Source organism: Semicossyphus pulcher, unplaced genomic scaffold (genome assembly GCF_022749685.1).
Source record: "Semicossyphus pulcher isolate SPU_LCO1_2020_fin unplaced genomic scaffold, fSemPul1.0.p SCAF_10, whole genome shotgun sequence".
Classification (NCBI taxonomy): Eukaryota; Metazoa; Chordata; class Actinopteri; order Labriformes; family Labridae; genus Semicossyphus; species Semicossyphus pulcher.
Window position 1 is genome coordinate 24634343 of NW_027211604.1, and position 20877 is coordinate 24655219.

Below are 20877 nucleotides of genomic sequence, written 5' to 3' on the forward strand. Positions count from 1 at the left end.
TCCCCCGACTGCTGCTGCCAAACCACAATTAGACTCTTGAATATACTTAGTCACGTTGTTTCCTCCTGTTTAGATCCTCACTTGTGTTGTACTAACTCTAAGATGTACGTCGCTTTGGACAAGAGCGTCTGCTAAATGAAATTGTAACACTGTAATATATGGCTGTACATTTTAGAGGACATTCAACAAAACCCTCCAACTTTAAAACACACATATCATCCTGTGACATGCTAACATTGCTAGCGTATGCTGTATGCTGGCTAAATAAAGACACTCTAGTTAGCATGTGTCAGGAGAACGGGTCAAATTGAAAGAAATAGTTAGAAAATGTATAAATATGATCTTTGGCTATCATACTGAGGGTTTGATATTAAGATTGATAACAGTCTCTGTATGCTAGTCCAGTCAATGTAGCTAAAAAAAGGGGTCAACCCGGGGGAAAGAGTAATGTTTCATAGCTTTTATTGGTACCCCCTTGCATCACATATTAAAAGTATACCGTCTTGGAATTCGTGGAACATATTTTTTTTCGAGGTCAAAAGTTTTTATGTTTCAGAGTGACACGGTCTGGGAAAAATGTTAATATTAGAGGGTCTATGTACACCTATCCAACATATTTGGAGTCTTTGCCACAATGAAAAAACACGTTTTCAGAGGATATTTCAAAGTCTTAATCCTGTATTTGGGATACGGCTACCCAACCAAATGTTCCACTTATAGTTTGTGCCACTCTAAAGTCAATCACAGGAAAAACGCTTTCTTTTTCTGTAAACAATGCAGCACCTGGAAAAGGAAGTCTTTACTGGAAGTTTTAACAACAACAAGGTAGGCCTAGAAATATCTTGAGGCCAATATAGCTTAAACAGAAATATGGAAACATTAAAATGACACGACAGCTAGCCTACCTGACGTTACACAGCAGGTCCTGTCAGTGTGATGAGCAGGGCAAGCTAAGCAACAGCCGCACACCGAGATTGACATATGTACAAACAAATTGGTAATGAACTTTGTTTTTCTATTGGTTAAAACAGCAACAGCCTTGGCAACGGCATTGATTGACATATACAAACATGTTATAAGCATGGTGGACTGTTTCATGCTGTGTTTGAAATCAGATACTATATAGTACACACTGCATACTGCGTTCAGCGGTAGTCTGTAGTATAAAGCTGTTCAAATTCATTTTGCCGTATGCAACTCCAGGCGCCAGTTTCTGGTTTTGGAAAGCAGAAGTTAACAATGGCCTGCCAATAGCAAAAAGCTGCTCCTTTAGCTATAGCGGAATGCTGTAGGAATGCTGCTGCTGTCCGCCATTTCAACTGCCGTTGTGACGTTTCAGCGCTTTGCATTGTGGGATACAGTAGGCGAGGTAGACTGGTCCGATGCATATGGTGTGTTCCATTTGTACTCAGAAGTTGGAATTTCTGAGTTCCCAGTCGGAAACTTCAACTGGAACGCCGCCTGAGGTCGGATTTCCGGCTCGGAAAGTCGGAGGAACCCCACCAACCTCAACCTCATAATCTCTGTAATCTCTCGCTGTAGTATTAACTGTTTATTATCACTTCTGTCTGGTTTGTGTCAGCCTTACTCACGGTACTGTCCAGCTTCTATCTGTGCACATGTTGTTATGGTGTTTGTACGCGCAAAATATAACATAATGTGTTGTTATCCACTGGTATTGCTAACAATGGCTAACCTGGCTAGAGCTATTCGCGCATATAGCTGCTGTTTATTAGCCCTTCTGTCTTATTTGTGTCTCAGTGACTCAGTCATACACACAGTACTGTCCAAAAGCTGTCTTACTGGAGGCGTCCAACTTGGTTTTCCGATTTCTTGTACTGGAACGCAGTCACCTCAGGTGGGACGTCATTCCCAGTTCCGAATTCAGACTTCCGAGGCGAACGGAACGCACCAATACTCCAAATCAGTACAAAATCCGGGTATTTTTGGCATACTGCACATTTTGCTTTTGTTTGCATACTGCATACTATACACTACGTTTTGGCCAAATCAGTATTTGAATTGGTTGGTCACCCTAGACTAATCTATATTCATAACAGAAAGACATTGTGTTTAGCATCCGAGATAAATGTCAACAAAAAGTAATTAAACATGAGATCACACTGGTGACTTTATACTATACAATCAACCAATGTAAACCCGGTGAGTATTAGAGCGCCACGAGTGCAAGGCTGAGGAATGAAAACATTAACAAGGCTAAGAGCATTAGCTTAGGCTAACTGCAGCTACACTAGATGTAGCCTTCAGTACTCTTTTCAAAACTTCAAGTGCTCTAAACACTGCACAATAACATCCTGTACATATCACACCAATATAAACAGTAGTCTGTTACATGTCAAGGGAGACAGTAAATAAGTGAAACCAGCCGCCATTATGGGGCACACCCGAGGCAGCATACTTTTACTAGTTACACATAAACTACTAAACAAGTAATGTTGCCATGGACTGTGGAGTTACATAATCACATTGCTGTGCTGATATTGTGTGGTTTTGTGTGTCAGCCAACCTGTAAATTAATGTAAGAAGTGAGAAGTGACTGTACTTTCTCCAAGCATTTGGATTATGAGCAGGACTGGTGCCCGTGCTCGCTGGTCAGTTCCAACAACACTATGAAGAAGTACTGCCCCCTACTGTCTCAAATTAAAAAAGCATGCCATTAATTCACAATATCAGATATAAAAATACTTTTAAATCTCACAAAACTCTTTTCCTGCACCTGCTCGCCAAAGTATTTCAGTAGCTAGCCAAGGGGGTGCACATTATTAGATGTCAACTGGTATACCTGCAGGGATGGGTATAGTTGAGGTTTTATCGATACTAATTCTCTTATTAATACTCATGATAGACAGAGTTTTTAATGATACACTTATGGGTTCTTTTTAATCACACCAAACACAGTTTTTAAATAATAAAATATTCAAAGTATGGTAAGTGTAACATATGAGCAGATTGAAATACTGCTTTCCTGCATGCTAACCAAGTGTATTGATAACAGCTTTTTAATTAGCAATTGCTTCGACACAGAGAGCGGGGAAGAGGCTACATGACGTGTTACACCGAAACTTCATATACCGAAAAAAGACATACTCACATCTGAGCTACTACGGTCTTTAATCATTTAGCTCCGGCCCGGCACCCGTCTCTACCAACCTCAGTCACCCTCCAAAACCTCTCTGAGCCAACTGTGTTTTTCATGTTTATGGACGTTCAGATTGATAGCAGTCCTGTTCACATTTATATCATTTAAATTAGTCATAATATGGTATATCAACTTTACATGTCATCTTGCTAGTTTCTAACAAAGACTGTACATATAGATGGATGACATGACTCGCTCCCTAATAGTGAAGCCAAAACATTTTGAGCGCCTCCTGCTGATTGACTGCAGTATAGGTCATAAAGCCCGCCTCCTCCATGTTAACAGATGGGACATGAGTCAAACTATAAAATCAAAATACACGTCAAATACATTTTTCTCAAACATGGTTTCTGTCATTATAGTTAGTTCTTATCATGCTGATTTATGTCCAAGTGTTCATTTTTCTGACAAGTTTACTTTTTATTAGTTATTTGATGCTGTAAAAATGAGGATTGACAGCTCTGCTGACCAATACGACTTCTGCAGCCGATCTGTTCCTGATTAGCAGAGTGGAGGACGGTGAGAAGAGACGTAACAAAATCAATCACTACAGTCATTGAAGTTCACATACCTGTGAACGTCTGCTTCAGACCAACACAAGAAGCTGTTCTGCTGTTAAACACGCTGGTGTGCGGGATCCTTGCTGCTTTTTCAGTAAGTTAAAAAATTTCGACTAGAGGGATAAACAAACGCAAAAAGCCAATCAGCGTTTAGATTTCCCTGACTTCCTGAAATGCATCACAAACGATCGCCCTGACCTCCATTTAAGATAACAAGGATTTTAAAGGCTGTGCTCTTGTCTTCTTGCAGACACACCTGACACAGCATCCATTTTTACTTTTTGCAAATCTGCATCATGATGTTTTGATTTCGGCAAAGTTTTAACCAGAATTGTGATTAAATCACAAGAAAACCAGTTTATTCTGGGTTCATAGTGCTGTAGTGAGCAAGAGTGTGGCCTGTTTATAGTGAAAGTGAGCCTCACTAGAAACAGATGAACAGCCACTCCTTGGCTGGTAGTTGGTCTCCATCACAATAATCTCCTCCATGGGATATAATAAAACAAAATGACAATGTTTATCTCGGAGAGGTCCCAACATGAGGTTCATTTAATTTCACTTCTTTTTGGGAGAAAAACAAACAAAAAATAAAACTCTTGGATGCCCTTCCCTTCCATTATAAGGTCTTGATCATAGACTGTGTATAAGAAGGTCCCAAAGCATTCACAGCTTTATCCTCAATTTTGACTGAATATGGGACAATAATTTACAAAATGATCATAATGCAGTTGTGAGTAATATTTGAAAGTAGCGAGACCTAAACATTGAGGAGAGTGTTTCCTGAGGTCATTCATCAAGTAAAAAGTCAGCTAATTATCTCAATGACTTTCATATAATCAGACTCCTTTTTGCAACCAGTGGAGTCGCCCCCTGTTGGCCATTAGAATGCAGGTGTAAGGCACGCCCGCTTCATCTTCAATTGTAAAACAAAGAGTCTACATCCACTTCTTAATATACAGTGTGTGGTCTTCATAATAGGACTGACATATCGTATAAAGGGTTGTATCAAGCAGCAAATGTTTTGTTTGCATTGAAACCTCTGAACAAAGTCAAAAGAAAACACCAAGATTATATTTTTAGAGCAGATTACTGTAACATGATTAGACACTTTCTAAATAATATTCAAGCTCCTTATTTAAATGTTTGAAATTGTATGATATTGTTTTTTTCTTCAATACTTCTCTTAGTAACACATTTTCCTTAAGTGACCTGGTTTTACATCATTTGTTACCTGAATACGTTAAAGAACTCTTTTTGTTCTGTTGTTTACATTCATGATCAGATTGTTACTATTTATTTCACTGACTTTTTAAAAACCTTTTTCAACTCATATTTATTCTTTTTTATTCAATGTTCATGTCATCACAAACGTTGCTTTAACACTGTATTTGACACTTTGTTAGCGTTGTTTACATCAATAAGAATGAAGAGCTGTTACAGGAAACCATGTGCATTTAAGTTTCTGATGTAAGCTAAAGGAGAAACTGTACGGTAATATCAGAGTCTGACACTTTCAAGCTTTAGAAAAGCTTGTTTTTTTTTCAACCTTACATATTTTGGGATTATCTATTTATTTATTTTGCTGAAATGTTGTTGACAATTTTGAAGTCAATTAAACATTATTTGCAACAATACTGACTTGGCAAGATAGAAACATTTATGCAGAAATTTTGTTTTTAATATTTGTATTTATTTAGATTTCTTGGAATGCAGATGACAAATTAGCTTTAGTCCAAATTTTTATTTCATTTTTTATTGAGATGTAAGCCAATTAACCTAAACTAAATATGTGTGTGGAAACCGGAGCAACCCGGAGAAAAACCACAAGGGGAGGGGTGGGGGGTAAGGGGGTAGGGGGGTTGGGTTCTAGATGGGGAGTACGGAGGGGTGGGGGGGTGGGGGTCTAGATGGGGGGTACGGAGGGGTCAGAGGGATCAGGGTGAGGGTCAGAAGTAGTGGAGGAATTCCTCTTCCACCTCTGCGGTTTCCTCAATCCGAGAAAGTGTCTAAACCTCTTCCACAGTGACTTCTTTTTCGTCACTGGGAATGGGACAACTTCCTCCTGGTATCCCTCCTTACCATCAGCCAGGGCTGCAGAGTCGTCAGGGTGCTCTGCAGAGTCGTCTGGGTTCTCCGCAGAGTCGTCAGTCTGCTCCGCAGAGTCGTCGGTGTGCTCCTGGAGTCCAGCTGCCAGTGAAGGAGGGGATGACTCATAGATTTTGGTCTCCTCAGGGTCTACAACCTTCTCCTGAAGTACAACAGTTTGTGCTTCAGGGAGGGAGAACTCCTGGCTCAAAGACTTATCTTGAGAATCTTCAATATGCTCCTCCTGCTGACATGACTCAGTCTCATGCTTAACCTCATGGCTGGTGACCTGTGTTTGAGGAGGCAGATGTTTCTCCCTCTCAACATTGAGCTTAGTGGATAGCTCAATGTTGAGTGAGGTCTGAAAGCTTAGCTGAGTTCTCAGCTCCTCCAGCTCTCTTACATAAAACATCTCCTTCTCTACAGTGGTTTGCTGTAAGGCACTGATGTTTGCACAGAGGGCTTGATTTTCCAACACCCTTGTTTGCTGCAGGGTGTTTATCTCCTCCGCCATATTTTGACGGAGGTCTTCGTGTTCAGCCCTCAGGTTGGAAATGACTTGCTGGTAGTCCAACACTGCGTCTGCATGAGACTTGACTTCCTTCTCAAGTTCATTGCGAAGGAAGTCAAGCTGCTGCCTGACAGCTTGGACCTCAGCGTCATTCTTCTGGCTGTCATCAGCGCATGAGACTCTGCTCTCCAGCTCTTCTTGGAGGAGCTTGTATTTGTCGTGCATCTCCTGGAGCTGAGCTGTAAGCATGTTTATCTCCTCCGCCATATTTTGACGGAGGTCTTCATGTTCAGCCCTCAGGTTGGAAATTACCTGCTGGTTGTCCACCACTGCGTCTGCAGGAGTCTGGACTTCCTTCTCCAGCTCTTGGTTAGGGAGATCACCCTGCTGACTGACAGTGGGTCCCTCAGGATCATTCCCCAGGTCGACGCCATCGTTTCCACCTTTATAGTTAGCCAGTTCTAATTGGAGGAGCCTGTTCTTGACTCTCTGCTTCCTCAGCTCCTCCTTGCTGGCTAAATGTTCCTCGTACAGCTGTTCGTACTCGTCTTGGAGAAGAGCCTTTGTCATCCTCCTGATGGAGTCCATCACATCAGTGTCCTGCTCTATGGCTGCCATGACATACTCTTTACTGTCTGTAGTATTGAGCAGCCTCTGTTTGGCTTTTTTTCCCTTTCCTTTCGACTTCTTGTTTTGATCCATTTCGTTTGGAGAAATAGTTTTAAGAAAATGCTGCTGTATGTAGCTGTCGTTTGTCTCTGAGTGACAGATGTCGTCTGTATCAGTCGGACTTTGTGATCATGAAGATTTCTCTTTCTCTCAAAGCTGTCTCCTCTGACTGGCTGAGCTGCCTTTATAAGAATCTGCAAGTGACCTATGACATCATTCCTTTGATGATGTGTTTGGATTTTATCTCGAGCCTCATTCCATTAGTTCTTATTCTTTTGTTACTTGTTTACATTCAAAATCTACACTGTAAAAAAACATACAATGTAAACAAACTGTTTACATTCAAAATCTACACTGTAAAAAAAAAGTTCCGTTCTTTTACTGGAAAAAAATGGCTGGTTTGGTTGCCATTATGTAAAAAGTATGGCGAAAGTGTAAACCACAACATAGAGCAACATGTAAACTTAGTTTTAAACGGTTATAATTAAAAGGAAATGCATTATAAATGTGTAGGTATAACAGCCCTTCTCTGCTGAAATAGCATAACCACTGTATTGTTCAACATATTCTTTCAGTGAGATTTACATGCATTTGCCCCTTATTGTACACTGAATCCTTTTCCTATATCAAATACTGAATGAACTGAGTTGTTCAATAGTTAAAAGGTCATCATATGAATGTCATTTAACACATTTATTTCTGTGAACGATGTAGCTCTAATGACAGAGAGCACATCAAAGTCGACAGAAGACTGTACCTGAGGTTTTTCAGAGCTCAGGTCTTCAGGTCTTTTGATGGGTTATGAAATAAATAAACTTAAGTAAAATCATTTGAAGTAAGAGAACTATCTAAAGTCTTTATTCACTATCCAAGCACTGTTTTGTGAAGGAAATTTTTATGTTAACCTGTTTGATCATGCGTTTAATTTCTTTATTACTCTAGAATCAATAATCATGGTATAATCAGCTAAGGTTAATTTTAAGGATATGTATTGTCTGCTCCTCTCCAGGGTCTTGTGCATGAATTACTGTTGCTCCTTCTGTCCTCGAGAGATAGTTGGTAGCCTTGTCTGGGGCTGAGACCTCCAAGGCCAAGGGTAAACTCTAGATAGTCAGGCGCCTCAGCTGAAGTCATAACAATGACATGTAGCTTTGTCTCAGTGAGAAGGAATTCTATCTGTAATGTATAAAATACACTGTGAACCTTGAGTCTGTGTCAGTCAGTCAGACAGCTGCGTTCTGTGTAGTACTGATCTGGCCCAGCTCGAGTTGTTATTTGCTTTTACTCATCTTTTAATATTCTTCAATTAAATGACATCAAAAGACAACTTTGTTTCCCTAAGAACTTTATTGGTCTCGTCATCAGAAAATTGCCACCACATGTTTAAGCACTATTCATTTATGAACACACATTTAGGCTAAGTTATAAAAAAGACCAATAATGGGCCATAATCATATTCATATTCATATTCATGGTGCATTGTTTTAGTATTTCAATTGGTCAAAACCGGGACAGGGCCTGTTCAAAACCGTGTTCCATAGATATTTGACTCGGGACACAGAGCTTGAAAACGGGACGGTCCCGATCAAATTGGGACCATAGACTGTCACCCTACACCGAAGGTCACATATACATTCAGAACAGTTAATATCTGATGATTCAATGTCAAAGAACAAATATCAAATATAGACACGCATATTCCCCAGTGGGTGTTGGATCCAAAACAATCAAGCATATATAAAAAAACAAAGATCCGCACACCAGGAAGGTCCCGCAGAAGGGTTTATTCAGCACAAAGTGATGTTTCGAGCCAAGCGTTTATTTAGGCTCAAAATAAGCTCTTCTACGGGAGCTTTCTGGTGTGCGGATCTTTATGTTTTTTTTATATATGCTTGAATGTGAAAGAACACCCTAGAAAACCAATGTATAGAAAAACATTATATGAAAATAGCATGTTCAGAAGCTGAGATACACAGTTCTTTGTTTGACGCTGTGACATGAAGGCCCCAGATTTTGACCCTTGACCCTTGTACATAATGGTATACTTTTAATATGTCATTTGGATGTCCCTGGGGATCACATAAAACCTTGAATGATTACTATTACAATTTCCCCGGGTCAAACCACAGACCGACTGGACTAAAGTATGAAGCTAACACCAGCAGGCCGTTAGCGTAAAGTTGCATTATGGTATTGCTGATTTTTTAAATGGCAATACTGATGCTAGCAGGTCTAAATCCCCTTCCTAAGGATGATATGACTCTGTCAAGGGAATACTCAATAAAACCTGAACCTGTTTTTTTATACTCCTAAGTTTTTCTTCAGATTAAACAAACAAATTATAATGTGTAAAGTACTGATTTTAGGGCTTTTGTTGTGCAGGTTTTGTTACCCTTTGGACAGAGCCAGGCTAGTTGTTTCCCCTTGTTTTCAGTCTTTGTGCTAAGCTACGGTTGCTACATATTTAGAGCTACATATTTAGAGTCGAGAGATGAAAGTAGTTTCAACCTTCTCATCTAACTCTTGTCAAGACGATGACATTGTAAAAACTTTATCTATACCACTTATCCTGTTGAGGGTTGCAGGGGGGCGTGAGCCTATCCCAGCTGTCATTGGGCGAGAGGCGGGGTACACCTGGACTGATCATCAGTCAGTCACAGGGCTGACACACAGAGACACAACCTTTCACGCTCACACTCACACCTATGGGCCGAGTCACCTATGAACCTAACGAGCATGACTTTGGACTGTGGGAGGAAGTCGGGGTACTATGCACGGGGAGAAGGCCCACTATGTCCGAACCGGGAACCTTCTCACTGTGAGGTGACAGTGCTAACCACTGCACCATCGTGCAGCCCCATTATGAAATTTATATAATCTATAGCAGTGGTTCTCAACTAGTGTCGCCTCAGGACCCACCACCACCTCCTTAATGACAAACCGTGACCCAAATTTCTGATATTTTTTAACCACTGAAATGTATTTAATGACAAATGGTGCAGTTTGGACCTAAGACGGAACGAAACATCACAGTATGTCAACATCACAAAACACAACAATATGATAGTCGAGCAAAATGACCAGCAGGACGCAGTGAGAAGAACATATTCCCTCTACAATTCAGTCAATAAGCAGCCGTTTTTCAACAGAAATAAACTAAAAAAGCACAACATAAATGTAACTGGGATTATCTAATCAGGGTACACATGGAGTGTGACTAAACTACACTACTACTGCACGCACGTCATGGGACACCCAAGCCACGCTGCATCCAACTTTTGCCACAACTTTTTTTCAAGCACACATCTGCGACCCACTGAAAACAGCTCTGTGACTCACTTTTGGGTCCTGACCCACCCGTTGAGAACCACTACTTATTATACAACTTTTGCAGTGAACAATGTTCAGATTGTGCTCTTGAGAGAACATTTTTTAAATCAGTGTATGAAATAGACTGTATAAATAATGGACGTAGTCTCAGTGACGCTCTGAAGAAGCGTTTGGAAGCCCGAATTGCGCCGCCGCCGGGGGTCGCCATATTGGAAATGCCAGAGACGGCTAATCTAGAGACGGGCAAAGAGGCGGAGTGCGACCGAGCTACAGCCTATGGCTGAGCTCTATGGGCGGGCCGCATGAATCAGCCAGCTACGGCTATGAAGCTAGGCTATATGCTCCTCAGCGTAGCTAACGGTTATTATCCATAGACTGTATAAATAATGAATGAGCTGGTTTGACTTTCCCAGGAGGGGATTCTGTCGGTGACTAACTGCAGGAGTTTAGTTATCAGACTAAAGAAGTAGCGGACTCGCTGCTCGCTCGCCCGGTGAGAGAGCGGCGAGCCGACACGTAACGGTAAAAGAACCGGTCTCTTCATCACTACGGTCCGCTGTAATCTCTCCGGGGAAACGCCAACAACTCCTGACTCCTATTTACTGACCGACGATTAAATAAATAAACACTGCACAGGCTAACAAGCAGCTAAAGGGAGAGCTGTATACCTGCTACTTAGTGCTAAAAATATATCAATACAATAACACTAGCATTTAACTCACCGAAGAGCTGGAGCTCAGATTCTTGCACGGCCATAAAGTTCCATAAATCCCACAGAGAGATTATTTGTCCAAACTTTGAATAAAAAAAATCCCCAAAAGTCTCCAACAACACAAACAGGTGAAGTTAAGCTCAGTGTCTGTGTCTGTGTTGACGTCTAGCAGATAGCCAGCAGGATCCACCTGTCAATCAAGTGATCCGGCCCCTATGATGGCTTATTATGGCTTAATATAATTAAAACGGGTGTGTTATAAAAAAATTCACCCCCCGTACAGTTATCTTGAACAATACAATTAGCTATTTATAACAAACCAGTTTTTTGTACCAGGCTGTAAACATGTTTATTTCTGCTGTAAAAATTGGCATTTTCCCACCTGCTGTAATGTTATTTCTTGTTTTCTGGAGCCAGCCCCAAGTGGCCACTCGAGGAACTGCAGTTTTTTGCACTTCCGCATTGGCTTCATTTTTCAACACCGGAGGTTGCCGCTTGGTTTGAAGTAATAAGTAAAGTGAGTAAATAAGTACGTAAGTTTAAAAGTTGAAATTAAGCTGATTGGTCTGTTTTCATTAAACAACACTGGCATGCAAACACAACTTGTTTGACACTGTAATGAAATGAAACCGTCTCCAGCACAGTTTTTATTTCAAAATAATTTATTTGCATATAATTGGAATGAAGACAGGTCGATACATCTGTGATGGCACTGCTCAGTTCCCACATAGAAACATTCAGTCTATACAGAAACCACTCTTTCAAACCTGGACAAAATGGATAAATATATTAGTAAATAAATATATTAGTGACATGTCACTATATTGAAATGTTCTATTATATATAAAATACAACACTATTTCATTTCTGCTTTTGTTTGTTCTCTTTTTGTACACAAAGTATCCAAAATATACTGACACATCCCTTAACGCTGTGGAGGGATCTTTACTCATAGAAAAAGGCAGTTTCAGCTCATTATTCTTGCAAAAAAACAACAAAACAAACACAAAAACAACACAAAGAGAAGGATGTGGAACAGGATGAAATCACATCAGATATTCTGCGGCATCACTTAATGCTATTTTTGCATGTGCTGATGGTTTTGGGCTTGTTTTAAATTAATACTATGAGTTTTCTTTTCTATATAAAGTCTGCTTAAGCCAAAGTGCTGCTTGTAATTCAGTCATTTCCATCTCAGGCTCGTAAACTGTTTGGGCGCGGACAACAACAGACGAGGGGGCCCTGAACGTTGGGTGGAGGGACGTTGCACTGACACATTCATAGTGAGGTATTAGTATGAGGGACTGCAGGTGGGTATCTCTGCATGATCGTCCAAAACATTGAGTCTAGAATGATTTCCATTTTGATCCTGGCACGTTTCTGAAAGCACATTGAATCTGACATTTAAAGAAGGCTTAAAGGCGGATAGAAAGGTACGATTATACTAAGGTTGAAGCCCACTGTGTTCAAGGTTTTGCCTCTTTGGTTCGACAGGTAAGAGCTTAGCGTGTTGGGAGGGTCCTGATTTAAGAGTTTGAATGATTAAGGCACATAGGAGGCTTTGATAAGTGCTTCTGGTTACATTGCAATTCTCATTAGAGGGTTGTGTGCTGGTTGGGCTAGTCTGTATCTGATGTCTGACTGCTTTCACATATTAGATTTTAAGGTCCTTAAAGTCCTTGCAACAACAGGCTTTCAGTGCCTCTGACTTTAGATAATTGCTCTTACTTTTATAGTTAAAAAAGTTGAAGTGTTCAGAGTCATTTTTCTGCAATATAAACACGTGTTCTGTCTGTCTACTGAGCAGATTCGCTAAATAGGAGATGGTTAAAGTAGTTTTAAATCTTGATTCGTTTGGCGGTGGATAAACATTTGTAAAAAGTATTTATCTGATTGAAAAATGACTGTATTTGATTCTGATTGAAGGTGGATCTTCCTTTAAGTGCTGTAAGCTCAAAAAGCAGAGACATCCACACGTTATCGGCATCTTTACTGTGATTAAGATGATTTCTTCTCATTTTTCCAGTGTTTGATTTGTCCTGAGATGCTTCTCAGTCTCTACCCTTTACAGCTGAACACAGGGGGAATTATACCAAGCTTTTATTGAACTGGTGCTGCAGCTGCAGACTGAGCTGACGCTTAGGGCTACCTAACATGGCTTTAATCCAGTTACACTGTCATTCTAAAGAGGCACTTTATGTTTTCTGGTTGCAAAGAAGAACATTTTACTCGAGCTTTAGTTGCTGGAACAAGATGTTTGGACACAGAAAATCCTTTTAAGGAGGATTTTTATAACATTGTGATGAGTTACATGATGAGGCCTGTTCACTCTGCACTGATCAGGGGCGTCGAACATGTGAAGAACGAGACAATAGCTTGTAATGATGACCACATAATTCAGTCGAACTGGTTCATTTTTTAAAAGTGAAAAAAAAAAAATCAGACTAAAAATAAGAACAGAAAAACAGGAAATGCTCCTGAACACAAACAAACATGTTGAAAACAGCTGCCATTCTTGAAATAATGAACACAAGGCCCACGCAAAGGCTCAGCTACCTCAGTGAATGCTTGTCGTTTGAGGGGCTGAGCTTCGACATTTCTCTTCGTTCGGACAGGTCGAACTTTTGTTGAGTTTATGGGAGCTACATGGTTGTGACAAAATAAAAAACACTACAGCAGTACCTTTGAAGCCCCCCTGTGTGAGGCACGTTAAGAAATCTGAGCTGAGGTAGGCTGGAGAGAAGAGCTTCTCGACGGAAGACGAAGATCACGCTAATGAAGCTAAGTACCTCTAAGATAATCAAGTTATTGTGTGATGGTGTGAGAGATGCAGGGAGGGAGTCTCACTTCATGAGGGCTCAACACCCAAAGCAAGGATCGTTGGTTAGCATGGGAGCTTGTGATGTCATGTTGTTATGAAGATTCTTCCTGTAACTGATAATGAGAAACACTTTTTACCCTTGTTGTGTTTGAGTCTTTCCCCAGCATCCCCAACCCTTTAACCACTGATAGAATATTATGAAGGGTCCAGCAATATTCTTCAATTCTAGCCTGATTTTATCACAATAATTATCTGAATCTCTCTCAGCTTAATGAGGATTTGAGCATGTGAATGTGAACCACGGGGGACGCTGGGGAATCGTCTCAGTGAAGGCATTTCTGGCAGAGATAATGTGGAAGACATGAGAGTGATATCCGATGAGAGGCTTGTCCGTTCTGGCTCCTGTAGCAGCGTGATAATGGGGATGCAACAAGTTCTCACACACCAGACTCCTCTTCTGATCCTGCAGACACAAAAACAGCTCAAGTTACCGTCAAAATAAAACAAAGTGCAAAAGTCCATTCAGCTGACTTGTAGCATGAAACAAGTTTAAAAAAGCTGTTAGCTGACACAAAAAACCTCAAACCCCAGTAACTGAGGGCATTTGATCTTGTAACGCCTTCTTCACTCATGAAGAACAGGTAATTTTACTACATCACACGTTATACAGTTAGCTCTGACTAAGTGATCTGATTGGACAAGAGGCGTTCCATGAGTGCTGATACAGAGAACAACATCACTGAGACTTTTCACTCTGTGTATCACTCCGCCTCAGCCAGGTGTTCTGAACACTGTTAATCAACATGTCAGCAGACCGTGTGTCTACAGTGATCGAGCTGGTACCTCTGAGTCACACACAGACTCTGATTTCACTGGTTGGTGATAAATTAAAACAGATAAATGTACATGATACAAACAGCTGATCTGTGGTCACCTGGAGACACAGAGAGCAGGAGGATGTTTGGGTTGCTTGGCAACAACAGTCCAGTTTCAGTTAAGTTTCAGTTAACTCAGGGGTGGGCAACCCTGCTCCTGGAGGGCTACCTTCCTGCATGTTTTAGGTTTCTCCGCACTCTAACACACCTGATTCGAATGTTTCGCTCGTTACCAATCCCCTAAGACGCTTCAGTTGGTTGATAACGAGCAGATCATTCAAATCAGGTGTGTTAGAGTGTGGAGAAACCTAAACATGCAGGAAGGTGGCCCTCCAGGAGCAGGGTTGCCCACCCCTGAGTTAAGTTGTGGAACCAGTTGGTGGAGCAAAAAATAATCTGTTGTTGACAGTTACTGTTTACTACTATTTGCTGCTTGTGTAACTGTTGAATAGAAAGCAATATCACACTCAAGGTAGTGATGTTTTACTGAATATCAGCACAGCTTTGATTAACTGCATCCTAATCACAGCAGTGCTGATATCCAGTAAGACATGACTCTCTCTCATTCTTCTTGTGTATGAACTATTGGCTGACATGTAAGTGTTCATAGTACCTGAAGCAAACAGGGAACAATGAGAGGAAGACTGAAGGGGAGCACTCTTTCTGCATCTCTAACTGATGGCATGTGGGTTTCCGTAGAAACAAATGCAATGGGATGTATACATTTAGTGCTAATGTAACCGCGTACTTAGCTCTGTGTCATTTATTGGACTAAAATTGGGATCTGAGATTGAGGTTAGATACGTTTTCATTTATAGGCTGATGTGTCCCCTAAACTGAGATCGCTTGTTGAGAATGTTGTCAGGGAGAGCGTGAGGGAAAGGGCGGCACTTTTTACAGCCTTTAAAAATCCTCAAATCCGAACATAACCTCTGCAGGAGCAGGTAAAGTGTGCAGCATAAATTACCGATGCGATGTAGCCAGGTTACAAGAGACAGAACTCCGGTTTGAGTTTCAACATACCTCGCTAACACATTCATTACAGCACCTCCATTCTCGTTCACACCCCGGTTACATCCCGCATTGATTACTGCAATTCCCTTCTCTTCGGTCTCCCTCTCAAGTCCATAAACTTCAACTGGTCCAGAACCCCCTCCATTAATCACATCGCTCCTGTCCTTCAGCAGCTTCACATACACTGTACTTACCAAATGACTGTGTGCAATTAGAGAACACAACAACATGGCTAAAAGTACGTCTGACAGGTCAAGTTATTAAAGACAAACAAGTGAAACACCCACCCTGATTGTGGTGTAATGTTTGGCAGTACAAACAAATGTCTGTGTTGCGCTCAGCAGCAGGGCCGGGGTGGAACCTGCAGGGAGGCCTGTCCATAGAGGTCCCTGGCCCCAGGAGCTGAGGCTCCGAGCGGGCCTGCTGCACCCGCCTCTGCCACACAACGTGGGCCCCGGCACAGCAGGGCCAGTCCTCCATACCCCCAGAGTCCAGAATGAGGGGCACAGGGAGCAGAGTGGGGTGCAGCTCAGGAGGGGAGCAGCAGAAGCCCGGACCCTGACCGTAGTGGATGTGGATGCTACGGTCGTCCTGCAGGTCTAAGCTCTGGTGGAAGCGAACGGACGGGCCGTCAAGCACACAGCCCCCCACTCGCCCCAGAGGAGCGGGAGGATGTGTGTGTCCCTGGTGGCAGCAGTGGGGCTGAAGCTGTAAGGGGATGGGGGACACCAGGACAGGAGGTCCTGAGGGGCTGCTGGGGTCATGGTCCTGACAGTCTGTCCCAGGACTGGGCCGATCTGTGGGGTCTGGCTTTGGGCACTGGCAGGGGCTGTGCTTAGGAGGGCCCACAGGTGAGTCTTTGTCCAGGACCAGAGGCGGCGACGCAGCAGGAGCAGCAGCGGCCCCCTGCTCCTCGTCTGAGCCCCTGCTCTGGCCCTGGCCGTGCTCTCCCTCCTCGTAGTGGTGGTGTCTGTGCCGGTGGTAGTGGATGTGGCTGAAAATGGCCTGCGGCTGCTCCTCGGGGCAGCCTGCTGTGTTCACCACAGAGTCAAGAGACCTAGGCCGGGCCTGGGCACACGCCTCTAGGCTGTTCCTGCGAGGGCCGCGCCCAGGACCGGGCCCGAAATACACAAAGGGATCGTAGTCACTGCTCAGAGAGCTGCGGAAGGTGGACCAGCTGCCGTAAACCCCCTGCAGCGACACGTCAGTACAGTTCAGAACCGAGTCGCTGGAGGATCCGTGGCAGGGTCCTGAGCTGGAGTCACTCGCTGGTCCATCAGCTAAGTATCCGCTGCGTTCTGTGTGGTAGCTACCGCCCGAGCAGCTGCCCTCGTCCTGCCGGCTGTGAGGTGGAGCTCCACGTGGCTGAGGTGTGACGGAGGAGGCGTGCTGCAGTCTGGAGCTAGATGCACTGCGCTGAGCCGGACAGGAGGAGCGATAGTTATGGCAGGACCGGCGAGGGGTGTAGTGGTGGGAGGAAGTCCTGCAGTTAGCTCCAATCCTGTGGGGCCTCCCAGGACCTTCTGCAGGGAGGTGGTACCCACAGCTGGAGCCGAGCGGCCGGCTGGTGAGGAAACGTACAGTCTGTGTGTCCCTGGGAGAAGAGCCAGAGTAGTGGGCCAGAGAGGGGTAGGGTCCAGAGGGTCCCCGAGGGTAGAGGGGCCTCATAGAGAAGGGGATGGCGTGCTGGGGAAAGGGGTGGTTGCGTGGGCTGCTGTAAGACTGAGGCTGCAGGAAACTCTGGCTCTGCTCGGGACTCTGCTGGAGTCTGTTCCTCTGTGTCTGCCGCTCCGCCCCTGTGGATCATAGCAGGAGTCAGAAATGACACTTAATACAGAAGAAAACATCTGACACACACTAATCTGTGTTGGATCAAGACTTAACTGTAAACATGTTTGTCCTCACCCATGATGTTGTGCATGCAGAGGGGACAGGTGCGGTTCTGCAGCAGCCAGGGGTCGACGCAGTCTTTGTGGAACTCATGAGCACAGGAGATAATCCTCAAGTGCTGGGGTAAATACAAGACAGAAGAGAGTTATAGATAAATATCTGACAAGGAGAGTTTAATCTACAGGGACAGTTTGTTACACACTTCCTCCTCTTACCTGTCCATCCTGGAACTCCTCCAGACAGATAGCACAGACGGGGCTCGAGTTGGAGCTGCTGGCCGACCCCCAGGCCGCACGGTGGCGCTGAGAGCCCGAGCAGCCCTGAGAGTTGTATGTTTTTGTCTCCAACCGACTTATAGCCCGCATGGTCTGCTGATGGACAGAGTCCTGCACACAACAAGACACCAGGGTCAGAAAAAGCCTTCTGTGAGCTTTACACTTGCTCTCACATCGTTGCGTTCACTCACCCAGGTTCTGTTGGACTTGCACTTGTAGCGGAAAGCGAAGATCAGCACAATGGTGAGAATAGCTAGGACGATGGTGAGCAGGATACCAACATCATAATGTGGCTGAATAATGACAAGAGGATGGAAAGAGAGTAAAAGTTATTATTTCATAGATTAATCTTCGATATCTTTCAGTATGAGGTACGAATAGAAACGCCCTCGCTGAAAACACCTCAGATACAATATAAAATGATTGATTGGGTATCAGCACGTACACTAATCAATTGAACAATCCAACATTTCCACTTGAGTCTCCTTCTGCAAACCCGACACCTACAGAGCATTACGGCTGCCACACACTACTACTACACAAACTACTGTTTAAAGCAGGTGAGAACTGGTTCAGCTCCATTATCATGGAACTATAACAAACAACAAAGTCAAAGCTACCTGAGTGTCAGCCATCAGTGTTTCTGATCACACATTTAAAGGCTGTATTCTTTGAATTGAAAGCTAAAATAATTCAGCCTCTTAGCTGTTTAAAACACAACCCCATAATACATAACACAATCAAGAAAAATCTCTTTATTGCTTCCTAAAGCAGCAAATCCTTCTTTTCCACAGGGCCTTTAACGTGTTCGGTAACCTAGGAGACGTGCACATCGATGGAACATTTGCATCCTTTAATCAGCTTCATCAGATACAGTTTGCCTAAAAATACATTTTTCAGGTATCTAAGTCAGAAATGATGTAAAAGTAGCCTACGTCTTCCCCTGTTAGAGAACTCTGCTTAAAAGGGTTTGCAGGGTCACGTCACATAATATACAGTTTATCATACATTATAAGATGTTAGCCGCCCAACCACAAACAGCATAAACGCGCAGTGGGAAAAAGAATTGAGAATAAATGTCACTGTTTAATACAGTTTAAAGTCATACACAAAGTATAATAGTAGTGTAATTATTGTTCTGTCTGTTTTCTGTAGCTAAGAACTGTTGCAGTAGATGTATTGTAGTTTTCAATTTGTTGTATTACTAAAACAATGGCTGAGAGAGAGAGAGAGAAGATAATTCAAAATGATGAAACGGGAATTGATGGTGTTTAAAGCTCAGAGCGTCTCTGACCCTCTTCAGCACTCACAGGACGACAGGAGAGCCAGCAAGCCGAGCCGCCGCTAATGTTAGCTTAGCTTGTTTGTAGGCGCTCAGTTTGTCCATTATAGTCCTTCAGTGTTCTGAGTCAGACCAAAGGACTGCGACAGCAATCACAAAACATCCATACAGGATCAGCAGCATACAGGTGTTAAAATAATAATAATATGTTTTTATTACTCACACCGCTAACGGAGGGGTCGGTAATGGCCAACTGTCAATTTAAGTATCGTAGTGGATATTGGGAAAGAAATAATAGTACTGGATAATCCCTTCCTCTTTCAGATCTTGGAGAGACTCGGGTTTGTCAGGGCCGGCCCACAAACACTTAGTCCACATCGACTAGTTCAGCTGAACGATAACACGAGCTTTCACATGACTTCCTCTCTACCCTGCTGTTTCCCCGAGGGGTTCCTTCCTGTTCCTCCAGCCAGAAAAAGGATGGGATGAAATTTATGTGTTTCAGCGCTCACCCATCTCGGCTGCTCCACCAGGATCTCAATGCGAACTTTGGCCTCCTCGTTCTTGTTGACCAAATTCATCAGCTCCTCAGCATCCCCCGCCTCCACCAGCACCACCGGACGGGGAAGAGAGTCTGTCTCTCTCAGCTGAGGAAGACACAGAAACAGGAGTGTGATATTTCTGTGTGTTTGCCTTCTTTTTTAAATATTTGAATGAATCTGTAGCAGCACACTCACCTCAGCAGCAGCATTGGCATCATCACTGACATCAAAGATAACAGCCTGAGCTCCTTTATCCAGGGCCATGCGAGCCTGAGGGGGACAGCACAGGAGGAAATAAGGTTAAAACTCAGGAAAGGCACGTGTTACAGGGACATGCTTAGGTTTTACAAAACAACATATTCAGCAGGAAATGTGGCCATCAAAGAAACTTATTTAGAGGCCAGTTATACAGTGGACAAGTCATGTCCATATAGTGTCTTAAAACAACACTAGGTGGCAGTAATGCACCGAGCTTCAGGCACAACAACAGCTCCTCCTGCCACTTTTCCACCTGACTCTGGATCCACACACTGACTGAAAGTGTGTGAGCACGAGTCTGAGGGCCACAGAACAAATCTGCTGCCTGATCAAAACCCTTATCTAAAGGTGTCTGAGTGAAGCTGAGGATTATCTGAGTGGGTAAAAAAGTGTTATAATAAGGAAAGAAAAAAAATGCGTGTATATAAGTTTAAACATTTTATATTGAAACCAATAAAAATGTCCTGCAGGTCCCCAACTATCTTATTCATTGTTTCATTACTTCGACACTACGACACTGTCATTCTGAAAACGCACCCTGGCACACCTGTGAACTATATGACCACCAGTTACTAACTTAGATTCTAAGTGGCAATATCAAACACTGTTATACAGGATCAAAAATAATCTGATAATAAAGTTAAATCAGTTCAAATCTAAAAATGGAATAGAGCCGGCCGAATAAACACATTGTATGATTCACTTCTTAAACCTACGTAAACTCTCCTTCACGTCTTCACAGATCCCAACAGTCCCGTTTGTGTCACGTGTTAAATATCAACAGTAGTAGTAACATAACATGGAAGGACATTTAGGGAAATGTGGCTGCTGTTGGCACAATACTAAATGGAAATTCTTCCTGTGAAGTTTGACTGAGAGACACGCCTTTCATT

At 42.9% G+C, this 20877-nt stretch overlaps 1 protein-coding gene across 1 annotated transcript; it reads right to left on the reverse strand.

The window, feature by feature from the left end:
• Positions 1-11730: 11730 nt before the first annotated feature.
• LOC138602212 (E3 ubiquitin-protein ligase RNF43) lies at positions 11731-19996 on the reverse strand. The gene is made up of 7 exons (XM_069673643.1): positions 19922-19996; positions 19697-19831; positions 18094-18195; positions 17843-18013; positions 17643-17745; positions 16025-17533; positions 11731-14311 (listed from the first exon to the last, which is right to left on the reverse strand). Exons 1-7 carry the CDS (start codon positions 19988-19990, stop codon positions 14286-14288), a joined length of 2115 nt encoding a protein of 704 aa, XP_069529744.1. The 5' UTR covers positions 19991-19996; the 3' UTR covers positions 11731-14285.
• Between the last annotated feature and the right edge of the window lie 881 nt (positions 19997-20877).